General features: G+C 38.2%; 1 protein-coding gene across 4 annotated transcripts in view; it reads left to right on the top strand.

The window, feature by feature from the left end:
- Positions 1-2,720: 2,720 nt before the first annotated feature.
- The window catches only part of abcc3 (ATP-binding cassette, sub-family C (CFTR/MRP), member 3), a 63,861-nt gene continuing 45,070 nt past the window's right edge, over positions 2,721-21,511 (top strand). For all 4 annotated transcript variants that reach the window (XM_084740694.1, XM_084740693.1, XM_084740696.1 and 1 more), the window contains exon 1: positions 2,721-3,003. In XM_084740694.1, the coding sequence (XP_084596820.1) occupies positions 2,968-3,003 (36 nt within the window). In that variant the 5' untranslated portion in view covers positions 2,721-2,967. The remainder of the gene's footprint in view (positions 3,004-21,511) is intronic.

Below are 21,511 nucleotides of genomic sequence, written 5' to 3' on the forward strand. Positions count from 1 at the left end.
GTCCCGTGCAGCCCCATGATGCTTTGCTGGGTGTGTATCTGCTACTGTTATTCCTGGTGTGCCAGGAGAGACGGCGCAGCTGTACAGACCTGAGCTCCCCCTCTGGTGAGGTCCATTACCATCACTGCTGGTGGCTCTGCGGGATGTAATGGCTCATGTGTATGTCACAAGATACCATTTCTCCACTGACTGAGTGTAAACTGACATGGTAAGATTGCTCAATTATATGAGCAAGAAAACTGCAGGTGTAAATAACAACATGACTGATGGCCATCAGTTTCAGGGTCCTGTCATGGTTTACTGGGACACTTGAACACAACACAGCCGTTGTTCATGTTTTTACTAACCCCTTAGCTTATCCCACACTGTAAAAATTAAACTCCTAAGTTTAAAAAGAGTTTAAAAAGAGTTTTACCAACTACTGAGTTTTGTTGAGTTAATTTACTTTTCTTCTTTAGATAAATTTAAAGTTTTGAATTGACACTCAAATCATTGTACTCAAAAAAGATACTGAGTAAATTCAATGACGTGAAAGTAAATGTTACAATTCTATGCTATCCAGTTATACTCTGGGAAATGGGGGATCCAGTGTTTTGGAGCTTGGCTCATAGTAGTGACTAAAAGTCATAATATCAATCTTTTTATTTCTTTCTCTTTCTTGCTGCAACTCGCAACTTTATTGAAGGGCAGGGCTAAACTACTGGTGTGCAGAATTGCTTGAATACCCTGCAGGAAAGCACAATTGCATTTTCTTCCTCCAGTTCTACCCGCAGAGCAAGAAACGACAAGTAATCATTGTAACTGCTGATCTCAAACTGTTGTCAATTTATGCACTAAATTAGTCCAGGGACACTCAAACTCAAGGACTCCCACCATAGATGCACATTAAAACACTGAGCCCAAATGTTAGAGAATTATTAAAGCAATAAAACAATAACAAGAGACAACATTTGATGATGTTCTGAAGTGAAGTGGGACCATAGGAGTAGTGATTATTATCTATTTGACATGATACAAGGAAGAAATCATGATTATGGACGACGTAATATTAAAATTTATTCATGTTTTATTAACTCTCTGACAAGTCTGATGTATCGCAAGTTTTACTGGAAGTTATAGCAACTAGCACTTTGATTCACCTTGATAAAATTACGAATGAATGAATGAATCTCTGTGTGTGAACATCGTCAGGAACATTCGGGATAATATAAGTACACAACTCACGGCCAACCTTATTTCTTCACTTGTTGGTCCAACTGTCAAAAAATATGATAAAAGTGAACATGTTCTATTTCTCCTTTGTCTGGGGACCACCCACAAAGCACCCCTGTGGGATCCCAGTTTACACCCCCTTCAAAATGCCTGTATTCAGCTATAGAGGTGTGAAGGCACAGGTGACCTCAGGGGCTGATCTGTGAGCGTGAGCATGAGCTCTGTGTGTCATGAAATCGACACTCTTTCCCAGGAAATTTGCACAATCACGGACTTGTCAGCACTCTCACACATTCACCTTGTAGCTCACATTTACGCTGGAAGCTGCACAACACACTTCATCAACACACGCCATCCAGCTACTACTCTTTGTGAGGACCTGAATAACCCCACACCTTATATTTGTATATTTTGAGGAACACATAACGCCACATATTTTCCCTCTAGTTTGTACTGCTCCATCTGGATAGTTTTGCTGCGAGCTGCACATCATCACACTGCGCAGAAGGAAGCATGTATCTACTCATGGATGAGCAGTTACAGCTCAGTCAAGGAGGACGCCATTAATGTTTACACGAGCCTCTCGTCCATGAGTAGATGCACACTTCATTCTTCACGGTGGTATGATTGGCCAAAGGTAGAGAGCAAATAGTTCCAACGTGAAAGTGCTGACAACACGGTCGGATGCACCGCTGTGGACCAACCCCAGAGGAGTTGAAAAGAGTGGGGATAGGAGCCATGCTACACATACATACGTTGTTCATTATTTATTACTATAACATTTAATTTTAGGGATAAAAGGGACAGGATTTGGGACAAATGAACAAATCTGCAGGGTTTGTTCTGCCTTTTTTTGTGACATAGAATCCTCTTTTCGGCAATCAGCTGTTCTGGGCTGCTTACGTCTTCTCTGCACACTCACAATGCAAGCTTGTTGTAGCCTGGCTTGAGTTAGCGTTGACTACATCAGGCTAAATTGTGTTAATGGAGCAGCTTAAACCTTGAATGGGCATTGAAGTTAATTCAAGCCAGGCTTTTTCTCTGAAGCTCAGGTTTATTTATCAGGCTTGATGGAATACCGCTCTGGTCAACCTAAACCAAAACAGTTTAGACGGACAAATAGCACGAATACATGGGAAACTTTTTTGATTTTGGGGTGAACTGTCCCTTTAACCCTAACCCTCTCCTCCTGCCTGCTCTTGACTCTTACCTAAGTTGAGTGGGAGTGAGGCCCACCAAAGTCTCACCTATGGCCTAATTCACCTGATAAACGTAACTTTTCTCACTGACAACATGACTCAGCAACAAACATGACTTCGTGTTGTTGAGTCATGTTGTGTTTGTGTGTACGCGTGCGTGTGTGTGCGTGCGTGTACATGTTACAGAGACATCGAGAGTGAGAGAGAGAGAGAGAGAGAGAGCGAAGGGGCGGGGCTTAGCACGCGGACGCCCCGCCTTGCCATCACGACAGCCTCCCATAGAAATAATCCTCCGCCAGCTCCGCTTGACTTTTCTTTCTGGTTTCTCAGCAGAGCGGAAGAAGCGCCGGTCGGTCCACGCAGTCAGGGAGGGGGAACACAGAGACCTGAGGCGCCCCCGGAAAACACTATACCTGTCTGTGTGGCATGTGACTGTCAGCGAGCATCTTGTTTTTTTTTTTTTTTTGAAACAACAAGAAACAGGAAAGCTGGTCGGCAAGAAGAGGGCTCGACCTGCAGAGGGGATAAAGAGCTCCGGTCTCCCGCCGCGACGGAGATGGAAAGGCTGTGCGGACCAGAGCTTCCCTTCTGGGTGAGTACGTCTGCGTCACCCGGTGTGAGCCCCGGCGGTTTGTCATGACTGCCGCCGTGTGTGTCACAAGATACATTCGCTCTGTGTGTACTTCGAGTACTACCTGACATGCTTGAACAATGTCATGACATTAGCTGCTTTTGTTTTCTTTCCGGGCAACCATTCAGAAGTACAGCACCGGCCGTGGCTAACTAACTATAAATAACCCACTTAATAGCATTTACCGTGTTAACAAGCTGCCAATTAATGCCATGTTGAATTACGTGCTCTAGTTCGCTGAATAGAGAAGTCGGACACTTCTTTACTCGAGGAAGGAGACTCCTGTAATAAACTGTCAAACATATCTTCATATTCATGGTGTTGTAGTATTTATGGTCGCTTACGCTTCGACATGATAAGGTCCGTAAACTTATCTCACAGTCAGTATACAGTAGCTGGGTCCCTACAGCAATATTGAGGAGAAATCATAGTAGAGATAACAATACCAGAGTAGGAAGTACCTAATGGATAGCCTATTAAAGACACACTATAGTCCCACTGGGAGTATTTCTGTATGGTGATAAAATCATACAGGAGCGAAAGTCACTTTGTCTCACCTTGCCATTAAGAGATTGTGACATTAATATCACTAGTTTGCAACACGGATACCATCATAATAAGCGTAAGAACCATGAATATTAAAGAAGATGGGAAATAACAGTAGAGCTGCAACGACTAATTATCATTGATTAATTGATTTGAGTATTTTTTTTTTTAAAGAAAAAAGTCAAACCTCTCTGCTTCGAGTTATTTAAATGTTGAATAATTTTCGGTTTCTTTAGTCCACTATGACAGTAAACTGAATATTTCTTGGTTGTGAATAAAACAAGACATTTGAGCACATCATCTGAGGCATTGGGAAACGCTGATTGACATTTTTCACCATATTCTGACATTTTAAAACAAGCAGCTATAATCGAGAACATAATTGGCCAGTTAATGGACTGTGAAAATAATCGTTAGTTGCAATTAATTGTTGAGTCATTTTTTAAGAAAAAAAAAGTCAAAATTCTCTGATTTCAGCTTCTTAAATGCGAATATTTTTTGGTTTGTTTACTCCTCTCTGACAGTAAACTGAATAATTTGGGTTGTGATAGGGCACATTAGGGCACATTAATCACAATTGTATTACAATCACAGTATGGCCATGTGCAATATCCAAATCACAGAACCAGAACCAAGCACAGTTTTTTGATGAAGTAAAAAAGGAGGGGGAAAACAGCAGTACAATGAAGTACTGCGGTGCTGCAGGTATTAACCTGGCCTAAAAAAATCTTTTGGTTTGGTTTGTACAGACCTCAATAAAAATCACACCGTCAGTATTGTATTAGTTTTTTTCTTTTTTCAGTGAACATGAAAATTTTAATGCAAAACTGACCATTTCCACTAATCATATCACATGTCACAATTTCAGTCAAAATAATGGTAATCTGATTTCTTATCAAATCGTGCAGCCCTAGTTGTGAGCAAAACAAGACATTTGAGGATGTCATCTTCAGCTTTGGGAAACACTGACTGACATTTTTTTTGTAATTTTACAAGCAAACAACTATTAATCATTAGTCGAGAAAATAATTGACCAATTAACGGACTATGAAAATAATGGTCAGTTGCACCCCTATACTGTAATATGATAAGGGCACTTCAGTTGTAGCACAGACACACAGTAAATCCCAGTGGCAAGCTTTCTATTTATTACGCCATTTACGTCTCTACAGAGTCCCACAGCAACACTCACTGCACCTGGTAGACTACCTGGATGATGCCACTGAGTTTGAATTCACTGTTCAGCCTCAGTGTCCTTTTTTTGCTTTGGAAATACTAATGTGGGTTTAATCTTGCAGTGGACCTTTTCCACGGCAGCCACGCTGATCTGAAACAGCAGGGTAAACTCAGGTGTTGCCAGTGATACTTATTAAGGTCTTGTTCCATTTAGTTTACAGATCCTCTCTAGTTTGACCTGAATGGAACATAACCTTAATTAGTATCATTGGTGGCACCGGTGTTTGTCTTCTCGTCTCAGTCAAAATGGGTGCTTTGAAAACGCTCTGTTATACAAACTGTTGTTGAGCTGCTCTGTATTCCTACAGCCACAAACCACAATATGAACTCCTACAGTTCACATACATTGATTTCTTTTACCCTGAACATACCAATTTTGAGAACACAATTGCTGCAAGGTCATCAATAATTCTTTGAATTTCACATTTGTGCCATGTGACTATGGGGAGGTCTGTTTATAGAGCTGTTGCTGTGGTAAATCTGTTCTTCACACAAGTGGTGGGTGATATATAGAAAGTATGTAATGTGTAAATGTTGTGGTTGGGGTGTGAAATGTCACTAAGTGGACATTTTAATGCACAGTTTCTGTGTGCCTCTTATTTTTTTGTGCTGCAAGTCAGCTTCATTATTGTAGCACCAAGTCATAACAGAAGTTATCTCAGGGCACGTTCCATTTACCTTTATAATATTATACCACACTCTTTATAATCTTACTTAACTCTTTATAATTTTCTGTATATTTGTGTTTCTTTGTATTTGTGTGCCATTTGCATCAATATTCAGCGTGTTTAATATACATTAATATCCTGATGTATAAAGACAAGGAGCACACTCAGTCATCAAGTCTGCACTTGTATGTATGCCATATGTCTGGAGCTGCTTCACAGTAAGAGCCTTCCTGGTACTTGCCCTATTGCTTTTGACAGTTTCTTGGAGGGTTGGAAAGCTCATCCCAGACGTTTGCAAATTTTCGGAAATGGGGAGATGTGTTTCTGGCTGCTTAGCTCTGCTTTGGGCTCCACAAACTCTGGCTTTTCAGTGTCTAAATGCACCACTATGTAGACCAGGTAGCTATCAACTTCGCCTCTTACCTGTTAGGTCTTGGGCAGGTAGTAGCCTATACTTTCCAGCTGTCTGCTGCATCTGGAAATGAGCATTAGAGCAGTGATCTTGAGGATGCTGAAACACTCTGTAGAGTGGAGATGAACTGCATAGTTGGATGACAATTTTATGTGGGACACTACTATAAGTGTTCCATGTGTCACTGTAGTCCGTTTTTAAACTCTCTCACCCTTCCTACAACAGACAATTTATTTCGTTAGGGGAGATGGCAGGTCAACAGTATATGACACATACAAGTGGTAACATCATCTGAGACACTAATTTGAGATGCAGCTCACACACACTCAAGCTCACATTTTTCTGTTCATTAGAGTGTAGAACATCATGATTATCATGTCGTATAAGCTGTTGCAGCCATTTTTTGATCAGTACCATTTATTACACAGAATTTGTTCAACATTTAATAATTTTTGACCACTTGAGAATGAATGAAATTGTCAGAAATCCCTCCAAAATACCATAATACGATATCAAGGGCCTGAGGAACCACATAGAAAAAAAAAACATGCTGTGATTTGGAATCAGAAATGTTTGACATTTGGAGTTTGGGGTGATTGGATGGTGAGCACTTCAGTTCTGTGGATTGCTCAGAGACCCCCCCTTATTGTCTACAGACACTGGAAAGCCACACATCCTCTGAATGGCCTGGGTTTGTAGTTTGTGCTTGTGAAGTTTCATGAGGCTGTGGCTACCCTAGAGGTCACTATAGGTCATTTTATATAGCCAAGTCAAGTTATAAAAAATTGTCTTACTGCAGTGAGATGGCTACTGTGTTCACTAACATCTTTACAGATGAATACAATAGATCCTTTTCATAGCAGCCATTTTCACCTAAAATAGCACGATAAACACAGGTGATACCTTAATTAGTGTCACTGGTTACACCTGTGTTTACCCTGATATTTCATACCAGTGTGGTTGCGTGAGAAAGGTCTGTTGGGCTAATTGAATCCACAGAGGACTCAGCTTTCCAGTCATAGCTACATTATGTAATTGCAATGCTGTTCAGGGACCCCAGTGTGCAGAAATATTTAAATAGAATAGGCGAAAATAACACATTTTTACTGCATGCAAAAAACTGTATGGTTTTTGCCCAAAACGGAATAGGATTAGCCTAAAGTGGGCATGTCTGTAAAGAGCTGACTGTTGGGGAGGGTCCAACAATGATTGCCCGATGGCCTGGGCCAGTGAAATGTTATGTGGGGCAATTAAATATAATCAGCCAGTTACCAGATGGGGTCATTGCTCAAAAAAGTTCAAATAATAATAATAATTTAAGTAAATTTCCAGACATTGCTTTACAAGCAACGTTGCACTCCTTGTGCAAATGTGAGTAGAGCCGGCTTGTTTACTTCATAGATGAAATGGCAATCAATCCTGATACGACTCAGGAGCTGAAACGCAAAAGAACATTCAATGCATCCTGGAGAAGAACATACGATCTGGTTGTGAATGATGACTCAGTGTATACAGATGCACCGTTGAGTTTGTTATAAGCATCCAACAAAGTCTGATAAATCAAGAACATTTTTTTTTAAAGAGAGGCATAAGTGCCAGAAACAGTCACTTGAAATCTGAAATCCTACCAGTGGAGCCATTATACACACACACACACACACACACACACACACACACACACACACACACACACACACACACACAGAAACCCAAACTCAAGAGCTTTGAGGCGCTCTTGTTTCAAAAAGTTTTAAGTCCATGTACCTGATTTTCCTCTGGCCGGATATTACAGTAAGGGCTGGCCTGTGAGCGAGGTTATCTGAGCTGACCTAAACTAGTGTCTGCTGTTTACGTCCACTTCAAACAAAGTGGAGGCAGTTGTAATCCCCCAGCACTCAACTGTGTGTGTGTGTGTGTGTGTGTGTGTGTGTGTGTGTGTGTGTGTGTGTGTGTGTGTGTGAGAGGGCATAGGGTGAGTCAGGTTAAAAGCTAAGGCTTCAGCCAAGGACTTTATTTGCAGTGTCATTGTTTGTAAAAGGCGTTCTACACCTTTTATCTCTAGCTGATAGCTCAATCAATCTTAATGCTAGTAAAATCAGCACTCAAGGCATTGTTCGTAGATTTATTAACACGCTTACTAGTGATAGCCTGAGATTTTAACAAAAAGGAGGTGTGAAAGTCCTGCTTCTCTGCTAGCATGGTCATATGATGGTTGCCTTAAATGAAAGGTTTTCACTTTAGTACTTGACCTTCACAAGATCAAGGAAAATGATGTCTGATTCAGATTAATACAAGATTTGCCTAGAGCTAGACAAGAACTTGAAACGCACCGAAAAGTCCTTGAATTTGAATTTGCATCAGTGTGGTGAAGTCTGTTCATGTTGCTTTAAATCAGTGTTTCCCATGTTAGGGTTGTGTGATGAAGAGAAAACACGCAGGATGTAAATATTATGGTGGTGGGGAACAGTTTGTAAATGTTTGTAAAGTATGAGATAGTAAAAAGGAAACTGATTCCTTTGAAGCAAAATAAAAATTTATTCCAACTTAATTTTAAACCTTATGTAATGGCAGATAAGGGTGGCCACTTAAAGTTGTTTTTATTAGTCTATTGATAAAGCTGCCATTTTATTTATAGTGAAAAAAATATCAAGTTTACTGTCTGTCTGTTTGTTGCTGAATAATTTATAGCTGCAACAGTTTGTACTTGATTATTTGATTAGGCAAGTTGTTCAAAAGAAAATTCATTGCCAACTACTGTGACTGATTCACTGTTTCAGTCATTTTTTCAAGCAAAAATGTCAAACATTTGCTGGTTAAAGCTTCTAAAAATGTAATGATCTGTCATCATTGATTAATCTGTTTATTAACCAAACAGTTAATCGATTAATTTATTTATTGTTTGGTCCACAAGATGTCAAAAAATAGTAAAAAATATCAATCCATGTTTCTCAAAGCCCTCGATTACGTCCTAATATGTCTTGCTTTGTCCACTACCTAAAGATATTCATTTTACTGTCATAGAGGAGTAAAAAAACAGAAAATATTAACATTTTTTAAGCTGAAATGAGAGAATTTCTTAAAGAAGTGCTCAAACCAATTAATTGATTATTGATTTAGTTCCAGATTAATTTAATAATCAATTACGCAAATCTTTGCAGCTCTAATCTGCTGCTTTTCTTTGTTATTTATGATACTAACTAAATAGTATTTGGGTTTTGGAAAAAAAAGAAGCAACTTGAAGATGTCACTTTGGGTTCTTAGAAATTGGGATGAGCAGTTTTCACAATTTTCTGACTTTTTTTTTTAGACTAAATGATCAATACTGTCATTTTACTAGTCTATTAATCAACTAATGATTTCAAGATGTTAACACTTTACACAATATTTTGCATAATAAATGCACTATATCACTTTATCTGTTTTGATGTTCCAATAATAAGCAACTTTGTTGTACTTTACTTCCTCGTGGTTCTTTTTGCATCATGTTGTGAAAATCCAGACTACAGTTGTCATGCTGCCCTTTCATCAAGTGTTGATAGTAAATATGTGTATTAATGTGAAATGGTATGATGTTAAAAGTTAAAATATCATATGCACTGGCAGTGCATATGCATTTGCTGTGCAGTGTGAGTTAATGTCTCTCATTAGAGCCACAACTGTAAACTGTATCACGGATACATGCAAATTTTACAGTATGTACCATGTAGCTGGATGCTTTGGCTGGAAAGTGATTTGCATGTTACGCACTCTTTGTTCCCTGTTGGACTGTCCGTTCATGAAGGTCCAAACTATAAAGCTTTAAAGTTAATTCTGGACTTTCCTAACTGAATTTGTGAAAACACTCACCACAACTTTAATTTTTAACCAGTCATCAATCATCCACTGGCAAAAACTGCTGAAAATAACCATTATCATGTTTTATGGATAAATTTTTGATGAATGACAAATGCATTGGGTTCCCAGTGACTGCTTCCCAATAAAACCCAACCCATGTTTTGCCAGTTGAATGCTTTAGTGTGAAGCTGCAGAATTAGGATATTCCATTTGCATTAGCAGTAATGTAATACAGGGAATAGCGTTGCAAATTGTAAGCACTTTCCTTAATCAATCATTGGTAACATTAATGATCACATAACTGATTAATTATAATTAAATGAAAATAAAAATGTTGTCTGACAGCATTACACAGCCTATGAAGCGTATAAAATGCAAAGGTCAACATATTACACATATAATTTGAATATCAAATAACATGTGGAGCATGCTCATAAAAATAGTCTGTCATATTTCAGATCTTGATAGTAGATTAATGAAATTTTACTTGATTGATTAAATTCTCACTCAATGACTCAATAATTTCTCTTAATTTCTCCAGTAAACAGCAAGGCTGATATCAGTGCAGTAAATGGTGCTGGATTACATGCAATTTAGGCAATTTGAAACCCAGTGCAGGAATGGCGGACTCCGCCACCACCATTGATAATAGGGTTGTACCTTATTTTCAGTTTTGGTAACCAAAAGCTGATGCCTGGTTTTCGGCCTGGCAACCACTTTTAAGAGTTATTGTTGAGACTTGAAATAGCCATGATAATTTTGGTCACTATAATCGTGATATGAAATTTTCACACTGTTTCATCTCTACTAGTATGTAGTAATTGTTATGCTGTCGTTACACTGATGTGAACGCTGCCTGGAACAAACACACACACTCACATGAAGAAACAAACTGTACTGACTGTGTGTTCTCCAGTAACAACATTTATGGAGGGTGTGTAAAGATGGCATATCAGAAGCAGACAGAATGTATGACATGTAGTACACATTTTAACTGGCTGATCGAAAGCCTGTTCATCAGCAGCATTATATACCAACAATCCAGCCTGTCAGCAGCAGATTGGATTACAGTGCGTTAAAAGCACAGCCAGACAAGAGGAGCAGAGTCTGCCTTGAATGCATCATGTTGTCACAAACTGTAGACACTATAAGGTGTTGCATACTGCCAGTCTGTAATCGTTTGTGGAGATTTAAGTGAACGGAAACTGAAAAAGTAGAAGTTGTTGTGATTGAAGAAGTCAGAGTCATAATGACGGGGGAAAGTTCAGTGCCTCCCAGTACTAACATTTGTTAACTTTCCACACCGTCAACAATCTGATTATAGGAAAACAGTAATAATGCTGATAATGACTGGATAATATAGTGTTTTTTTTTGCTTCTTTTGGCTTAATAATATGTCTCTTTTTTGGCCTCAATTTTTTTCAATCAAACTGTTAGCTCATGTTAGTTCACAGCAAGTGTGTGCCAATCTTCATGCTCTGCCAAAAATGTTATTTAGGTTATTTTGTAAAATACCACTACTTGTCATATTTAAAAAGCAAACTATGATTTTTTTTAATTAATAAAGGCAAAGAATACAGATACACAACAACACAGTCACATGAAAACATAAAAGAGAAAATGTAAATGAAAATAAAATCAATTGGAATGAATATTTTTGCTGCCTTTGCATGTCATTTGCCAGCCCCTTATAGCTAAAAAGGACTAACACACTGACCAGCTGCTAACGCTAGACAGCTGTCAGAAATTAAAAGTATATCAAATTAATATCTTAATCATTTTAATCAGGATGTTTGGACATTCAGAGCTGAGCAGCAACACATTCTGCCAGTCTGAAGCTATAAAGTGGGCTAATATTACGTTAGCTCAACAGTGTTGACATCGGATATGTTTAGCTATAATTGTCAATGGTGACTGAAACAGCAGTTTGTCAGTATTAAGTGGAAAAATGCAGTGGTAAAAACTGTTTTCTGAAAGTTGTATTATGTAATGATTAGATCATGTAGTTTGAATAACAGTAAAATGGGTTTCTACATAAAAAAAAAAACTTTGAAGTTGACTTGAAAACAAATTGAGTTATATGTATTCTATAATATGTATAATATCAAGTCCAGTATTCATTATTGCTGATTATGCCCCATGAAAGGAGCAGTAGTGACCCTCTGGAAAAGTACTAATCAGTATTTTTGGGTGTGACTTTACAAGAAAGTAGTCAAATCACAGCTTAAGATCATCATAAAAGTAGCTCTGTGTTGTGTCATAATTATATAATTGTTATCCTACAATGTCAGAGGACAGTGTCACATTAAAATTCTAAAATTGAATAATAATTTGAACAGGAGAAAAAATTAACTAGACGATGCTGATGATCTGCTCACAAACATTTTTACCCACCCAGTTAAATAGAAAGTATCCCAGTTGGGTGGAAAACTACCAGTAACAATTGCCCCCCTCCCTCCTAGCCATTACTGGCTCAAACACTGCACCATGGTAACATTTTATATTTTCACAGAAAATCCCCGCGTGTCATCCTGAACAGAAAGTCTGCCAACCCAGCAAAAAATCAGGAATTGAGAGTTGTGAAACCGTCTTGTCTACGTCTTAAAATGAGAAGGATTCTTACAGCCCTGTGACAAAATGCTACTAAAAAACTACTATAAGCACTATATTAGAGCTGCAGCTATTAATTGATTAATCAAGTATTTAATGAATTGCCAAATATTTTAACAATCGATTAATTGGTTTGAGAATTTTTTGAAAATATGTAACAGTAAACTGAGTTGACTATCTTTGCTTTGTTGACAAAAAGACATTTGAGGACGTCATCTTGGGCTTTGGGAAAGACTGATCAACATATTTCAACATTTTATAGGCAAACAACTATTAATTGATTAATCAAGAAAATAATCGCCTGATTTATTGACTGAAAATAATCGTTAGTTGCAGCTCTAAACTACATGGTGCCAAAGTGTCAATATGCCAGCTTGCTGTTTGGATATAATGTATAAATTTGTAGAGTAAGTCAAATTCCTTTCCTTGATGCTGTCCATATCCAACAGGAGGCAGGTCTGTGATTTATTATCCTTATTGTCTGCACAGTCCCAGTCACTTCCTCTGTGTTCTGTAACAGTTTTATTGGTTTTCATCTCCACATGAGACAGCAAATTCCCTCTAAATCATAACCTTTTGGACTCCTATGAATAGGATTGTCTATCCTTTAATCCCAATTGAAGGCATCTGGTGTCCAGTAAACTATGAAGAGCATAGATCCATGAATACCATTTTTAATGTTTCCCATGTCAGAGTGTGAGCGAACATGCCCAGCAGCAATTCCTGTCCTCCTGCAGTCTTTACTGTCGTCGGCCTTCCATTCATACCAGTCGACAGCTTCTCAGTGTTAACACAGAACAGATGGACAGCCTGCTGCAATTTATTTTCTCAAACCTCTAAATATACTAGAAAACATAAGAGAGATCTGTCACCCCCTGCCCTACTTCAGACGTGTGTCGATTGACTGTAACTGATTCATCATCACTGCCATGTTGAGGATTTTGATAACAGCAGCTGGGTAGCTTAGTTCAAATAAATAGTGATCCTTGCTCTGTCTAAAGGCAACAAAATCTAACTACCAGCACATCTAAAGCTCATCAACGAACATGTTATATGCTGTTTATTTTATTCTGCACAAAAAACAAAGTAAAAACTGGCAACCAGCCTAGTTGTGTCTTGCTTTTAGGCTAAGCTAAGCTAACCAGCTACGGGTAATTGAGATTCATAGGGCTGTACGATTTTGAAAAAATGCCTAAAATGATATTGCAGTATTAGAGGAAATGATAATTTTTACATCATTATTTTTATTTTGAGTGAAAAGCATGTTAAGATTATTATTGTGTGATTTCATTTATTTATTTATTTATTTTCAGGAATTTGTACCAAATGAAGATTTTTTTTAGTCTTTAGAATTTGATTTGTAGGACAGGACATCTCTGCCTCATGACATTCAATAATTTAAAAGTTTTTGACACACACAGCCATATTGCAGTTTCAATAAAATTTCAATTAATTGTGCAGCCCTATTTTGTACAGACATGAGACACTTGAAATGACAAGTGGAAACAGGGTGTAAGTGTTTGTTGTTGTGCTCCATTTGGTCTCAATTACTGGCTTCTTGTAAGAAAAACTGCAAAACAAGCTGACAGACACAGAGCCCCAACATGCTGTATTATCACCTTCTAAAGCTGTTATAGCTAACATGTTGCAGACAAACTGCCTTCTCATACATCCAGCAGACGCAATTCACCATTAACATCTAATTAAAGTTGCGTTTCTGATCACAGACCATAATACGTGTGTGTCAAAAACAACACAAAGGGCTGCCTCTATTGGGCATGTTGTTACATGTACTAAATCACTACGCAGGGGTTTATAAAAATTGCACAGGATTTTTTTTTTTAAACTTTATCACATCTGCGATAAATTTATTCTCTATTTACGTGGGTTGCAAGCAAATATTAGACTCACACCACAGACCTTTTTCACAGCAGCCATACTGATATGAAATAGTAAACCAGTGATACTGATGAAGGGTCTGTTCCATTCAGGTCCAGAGGCAGGGTGCTGCTGTTGTGCTTGTTGGCTCACTTGAAAGCCTCTGCAACACTAAATGGAACAGGACATATTTAGTAGGGATGGAATGATGCCAAAACTCAAGGTGTGATAATACCATGATAAAAATGATATATTAATGATATTGATAAACAAACACCACTTGAAAAAATGTCCTTTATTAAACAATAAATCTGATGTGTACAGTAGTTTTTGTTTGTATAAGGTTTGTTTACTCTTTTAAATGAGCTAAAACAGGTTTAAAAGAGCTGCAGAGTGGGGTGATAGTTTTCTGTGGGATTGTCATTAGCAGCTTCCTCTTTCACATTACACATTAATTTGCCATTTGATTCAGTAGTACTTTCACATCGTTATTGAGTAGAGGGAAACAAACACTTGAGAAGTACTACTGCATATGAGAGAAAAAGCTGTAGGCTTTAAAGTTTGTTGTGGCTGTGTGAAGTCTGATAAATAACCTCAAGTGATGTCACTTGAGTCATTATCAATTGAAAACTGCAGCTCAGAAAATGAACAAGTTTACATGAGCAGCTACGAGCATAACACACCTGAATCTCCAAACAAACTGATGGCGGCCGAGTTGCATTGTGGGTAATGATGGCACTGTGGAAGACGAATGTGTGGATTAAAAAGACGGCATCTCTTTTTTTAACTATCAATTTGAGCATTTTTAAAAAGCTGTCCTCTGTGAGTCTTGACAGTGTTATAAGAGCACAAAACTAAATCAGTGGAGGCCTCTTTATGCAGCTTTAAGTGATATTCATATTTTACATTGTTTCACTTTTCAATTTAAAGGTCCAGTGTGTAAGATTTATGTGGATCTATTGGCAAAATATGGCAGAAATGGAACATAATATTCATAAGTATGTTTTAATTAGAGTATAATCACCTGAAAATAAAAATTGTTGTCTTGCCATTACCTTGGAAAGAGTCTCTTCTACAGAGGCTGCTGTGTTTTTACAATACCCAAGACTAAAGAAACCAAACACCGGCTCTAGATTTGTCCTTTTAGTTTTGTTCCCAATGAAGGCTCTCCTCTATGCTTGGAAGGGGAGAGTGAGACAAGATGTTTTTAATCTGCAAACACACTGCAAATTGTCACTAAATCCTACGCACTGGTTCTTTTGTCTGTCTCAGTATAGAATCAGAATCGTTCAAATTAAGTTTTGTCAGTATGTTTTAAATTGCTTTTGACCTGGCGCCAGCTTGCTGTCAATGGCTTTTCCACTAATGTTGTCTCAGTCAATTATTGTCCATAATACCCACTTATAGTATAGCTCTACATCATTCTGTGACATGATTTCCATAGAAAAGGCTCACGGCAGACGAATCACTGCAAGCAATGTGGCAAGGTTATATTGTGGAGCTTGAATACAAGACACATTTGAGTACAACATGGAATTCTTATTCTTAGGGTGGAGAATGAGCATTCACGTCTTTTGTCGAACAGACAAACAGGAGCAGGAAATGAAATGAAGTTGAGCACAGTGTACGGCGTCTAGAAAGGTCTGGCCACGCAAGGTTAGATTAAAGTGTATGTGACACCATGTATAAACAATTTGGAAAGTGTGTCAGAGCTGTCCACACTGATTTTAGTCTGAGTTAAACTGTAATTTGATGGATGACTTGGAGGAAAGTGAGGGGCTATTACATCCCTGCCCTTTGTCTTCAGGGAGGAGCTGTTTTTCGTTAAGCTTAGCTTCTGCAGAGAAATTCAACAAAACTTTCCCTGTATGGTATTGCAGTGGGTGTTTGTCATCTTCCTCCTGCAGCAGGATGCCTATTTCTTGTCTTCTTGTGAAACAAGTTTGTACTTGCATGTGACTAAACAAATCTAAACTTTTTTATCGTAGGGGTTGTTTATCTGCCTGTGTGATTTTTTTTTTTTCATTGGAAACCATCATTTGAAATCTCGAATTACACAGCAAACTATTTCAGTCTTTAAGGAGAAGTCGATTGCTTAACGTCAAAGAGAAGTGATTTTTTTTTGTTAGTATTGCTAATAAATTTGTCACAATATCAAGATTTCTCTTGACAGTTCAGCTTCAATAGAGAGAAGAGACAAGAAAGATGGGAGGAAGAGAGAGAGAAGACATGGTCTCTGGTCTCTGCTGATTTGTAGACAGGGAACAGGGTAAATGGTTGGTCAGTATTGCTGGAGCAGGTTTTTAGATTTTCCAGACACACAGTCTTTTTTTGCATTTTTTTGAGCAGCTCTTTCCCTTGCTAATGGAGTCCTACATAAACGCAACATGTCTGTTTTGATTATTTCATATAAGAGAATTCTGTTTGTGCTCCTCTTAGCGGTTTGAAGAGGGTGGGGCTCATAGAAAAAGCTGATGTCACCTACTTAAACGCACTAATCAAAGTTTACCGATGGTTGACTCAAAGTGTGATGATAGTTGTGTTGTTGTAGGGGTGGGAATCTCTTGGCACCGCACGATTCGATTCAGTTCCGATTCAGACTAAAATAAACTTTTATTTTATTCCCTTCAACTACATAGAGACCAAAATGCTTCCATATGCTAACTTTCAAGCCAGGGGTTGCCCGCTGATTGTATGCATCGGCTGTTGCTCACAATCATCCTCATCAAAACCCAAGAAGTTATCTAGTTTAGAAGAGATATATGATTCATATGTTTATGTCTGTTACATCTCACCATCGAATTGGTTCATCTGTAAGGCAGCACAGCCTGGCCTTGCAGAAATGTTGTAACAAGAACCTCAAGTTGAATTGAGTGATTCATAGGATAAAAATGGGTGAAGGGTAAAGGTAAAGGTTCACGTAGCATTTTTGTGTGATTGATTGTGTAGAACAACAACTGAGGACAAAGTGCTGTAGTGCTTCTCTACTCTTCACTTTACCCTCACTTCACCTGGTTCACTGTCTCTGTTCTGCCGTCTGCTCTGTGTGTGTGTCAGAGCTGACACCCACCCTCAGTCAAACAGGCGGAGGAGAGGACAGACAAGCTAGCGTGGCCATAAATAACAGCAGGACGTGGAAGTGACCTCTCAGCATATTTTTTTTTCTTTTTCATTTGTTCCTTATCTGTCTCGGTTTTGAGTTCCTGTTCTGTAGGCTAATCTTTATCTGCGCAACTGTGCAGAATTACCAGCAGGATGAAGAGACGTGAAAAAAGGTGCACAGCATTTAAATTTAAACATCATGAACAAAGCTTCAAACTTGGGCTACAACTAACAATTATTTTCATTGTCGGTTAATCAGTCGATTTTTTTTAAATTAATTACTTAATTGATAGTTGTTTGTTTTAAAATGTCAGAAAATGGTGAAAAATGTCAATCAATGACTCCCAAAGCCTAAGATGACGTCCTCAAATGTCTTATTTTACCCACAACTGAAAGATATTCAGTTTACTGTCATAGAGGAGTAAAGAAACCAGAAAATTTTCACATTTACAAAGCTGGAGTCAGAGAATTTTTACTTTTTTCCCCTAAAGTATTGCTCAAACCGGTTACTTGATTATCAAAGTAGTGGGTAATTAATTTAATAATTGATTAAACATTGCAGCTCTACTTAAGACTATTCAGTGCAGTTCTAAATCTGACAATTATTATTGCATGTTACCTGATTAGATCTGAATCCGGTCTCTGCACACACTGATTCTGTTCATGCTTATCAAGCATTTGTTATTTTAACAAACTGTTGTGTTTATGAAGTCAGCTGTTCACATTAGAGCCCCATGGCTGTGAAACCATCCTGTGATAATAACAAGCTGCTATGCAACCGTCCCACCGAGTGATGAGACCCACAAGGGAGGAAGATGGCAGACCTGTAGGTTCACTGCTTCATCTTATAGTCGATCTGTTTCAGACTCCCTGTTGTTTCACTGCAAGGCTGAGTGAAGTAATCTGGCTATTCCAGTCTCTGCTGGCTGCCTGTTATCACAAAGCGCCTCACCCTTTTCATCTCACCTTTTGTTGAAGTTTCAGGTTTCAAGTGTTGTGATAACTACCGTGAAAGCTTGTGAAATGGAATAAAGGCCAGACATTCTGCATTTAGTAAGGACTGCAGTGTGTTTAGAGGAGCTTTTCTCTTCTCTTTCACGCTGATTAACTGTTAAAGTCTGTTTTGTTGTGACATGTTGTTGTGAAATCTCATTTAAAGGCTTCTTCGACAGACTCACGGTCACCTCTGGACTGTTAAGGCTTATAAAATGATTTTGTTTGAGTTAAATATATTCCATTATCAGTTTGCGTGTCAATTAATATTTTTCAAGGCTCCACAAGCTCTGATAAATATTCCATTTCAGATTGTATCAGTAAGCACTGGCCTAAACCTTTTTACATCACAGCTTTGATAAGGAGTTAAGGAGCAGGGAGTTTATGCAATAACCACATTCTTCCATAGCAACCACACTTTACACATCATAGCCTTTATCGTCTCTTCATCCATGAAAAATATTTATTCACTTCCCTTTCAGAAGAACAGAAGTCTAAATATCAACAGAGAATTATCTTTTATGCTCACATTGATGTTCCATTTGAAAGGTGAACCACCATAGGAGAAAGTAATTAAACCACATCTTATGTACATTTGGTGCCTTTTGTCGCCATGATAAGAATTAATGTGATGTTTGTGAGCAAAGAAAAACCCCTTGTATGTTATGGTCAGTCATTAAACATGGTATTTGCTCACTGCCTTTTTACCCAGTGTGCAGTGCAGATATCTGAATGCTTTTGATTTTGACATTTGCTTTTCACCGCTGTGCTTCATGCTGATTGAGATTCGGACCTGCGTTACGAAAGTGAGCCAAAGTTATGTGTCGCTGGCATGAGAAAGGTGAAATGTTGGAATGGAGGACATTTAAGTTGTTGTGCTCGGCACATATTTGCAATGCAAACACTGCAGAAGTAATTACTTCTAAAAAAAAAAAATAATAATAATGTAGCGGAGGTAAAAGCCAATAATTACAATGGATCATGACTATGTTGTTTTTAGCTCCAGTGTTATGTCTCAGTTTTGTTATTGCTTTGATGGCTTTTCCTTACGTACTGTGGGCATCATTTTAAGAATAGTTTGACATTTTGAGAAAAATACTTTTTCATTGTAGTGCAGAGTATTGCTACAGCTCATATCTGCCTGAGTTTTTGTTTGTTTCTTTTGTTTTAATTTTTGGGGGTATTTTGTAGGGCTGCCCCTGGCTAAAGATTATCCTAGTCAGCTAGTAGTTGTAAGTTCAAGCCATTAGTTAACTAGTCTTTGCATATTTATGATATTAATTTTATTATTTAAAGCTACTGCAAGGAATCTACAAGGAACTTTCATATTTGTTTTTATATCAGAGGCCCCTAAATAAAAACTCTGCTTCTTTTTACTTGGCCACCATACCACTCTCTGTAACTTTTGTTAGGAAAATATAAAAGAGACTCTGACCCCGTGGCAGACAAGAATAATTAATAGCCAATCTTCTGGCTGATGGCTTTGTTGTTTGTCATTCAGTTGTCTTTTTCTATTATCACAAGCCTGGAGTGTCTTTGCCTCCAAATGAACCAGTGTGTTTGGGCCTGATCTAAAGTGCCAACTTGTCGTTGCACGTTTATGATACTAATTTTTATTAGTTAAATATATATTTTTGGGTCACGAGACAAGCGGCCTGTTACTTGCTAACGGCTTAAGTGTTAATGATTCTTAACCACAAACAAGAAGTCTGAACGTTTTGTTAATTTATAACAATTTTAATAGAAGATAGCCTTGTTATTCAAAACACAGGAATAAATAACTTAACAAAAATAAATATTCACCAACTTAATAACATAATGAATGATGAATACTTACAAATTAACTGTCTGAGTCATAAACATGCCCCCAACTGCTCCATGCCACATTTCTCCCACCTTGTTAGCAGTAGTGCATCGGGTGTGAGTGAGAGTTAGTGATTGAGTGTCTCTTTTTCCATTCATACTTCTCCATTACTTTGAAATGGCATCATTGCTTCATTTAGATGCAAAGACACTCCAAGCTTGCTAAAATGGAAAAAGACAAGTGAATGACAGTGTGTTTAGGTCTGATCTAAAGTGTTCAATTTTCTGTTTAGTTATTATGGGGGGAAAAAGTGGTGGATTACAAAATAACAGTCAGAAGCTTTTTTTTCTCATGGTGTGTTAAACTTTTGCTGTCAAGAAGAGTAATGAAACCACCGGGGATCATGAGCCAAAATCTCCAGAACTTCTGAGGTAGAGAGACATTTTACAGCTGCCCTACACACACACACACACACACACACACACACACACACACACACTCACACACAGGCCAGCACGAGCAATTACCTATGACCTCCTTACTACCACAACACTTTCACACACATTTAGCCGCACATACATGCTTCAGCAGATGGGTGTGGTGATGTATTGAGAGTGGCTGGAGGCTGACAGCTGTGTTTATCTTGGTTCTATCTGTGGGTGGGCCTTCAACTGTGTTTGTCCAGGGGAACATGATAAGCGTTGTGTCAGGGCTGCATCTCACTATGATTCATGTTTACATTACCTTTCTTCTCCGGATGTCCAACGGATCGCTCGCTTATTGTTCCCCAGGAGCAGAACAAATGAATCATAATGTGTTCATACAACGTGGTGGAACCGTTTAACCTTGACATATATCACATGGAGCCTGTTTGAACAACTGATCAATCGTTTGAGTAAGAAAAAGAAGTCACAATTCTTTGATTTCAGCTTCTTATTTATCAGTTTCTTTACTCCTCTCTGACAGTAAATTGAATATTTTTGGGTTGTGGACAAAACAAGACGTCATCTTAGGCTCTGGAAAACACTGACTGACATTTTTCAACATTTTCTGACATTTTTAAACAATTAATTTATCTTATTAATTGAGAAAATAATCAAAGGAGTGTGGAAGCAAGTTTGGAGAAACAGCAGGAGCATCGGTGTAGGAAGCTAAACGATGTACTGCTGTGGACAGGAACAGCAGCAAAACCTATTTTAGCCACCTAATAATCGTCTTTTCTGACAGGAAAAGCCTAATATCGTTCCCTCCAAAGCAAGCAGACTCCTTTGGCAAAAACAGATTTTTACCTCACAGAACACAGGAGTTGCTGGTCTACTACTGACTCAATCAGTTAGTTTGTTTTTGTTTTTGTGCGACTTCGGTGAATCTGATCTAACCCACTCT

Source organism: Lutjanus erythropterus, chromosome 17 (genome assembly GCF_056507025.1).
Source record: "Lutjanus erythropterus isolate fLutEry1 chromosome 17, fLutEry1.hap2, whole genome shotgun sequence".
In the NCBI taxonomy this organism is placed as follows: domain Eukaryota; kingdom Metazoa; phylum Chordata; class Actinopteri; order Lutjaniformes; family Lutjanidae; genus Lutjanus; species Lutjanus erythropterus.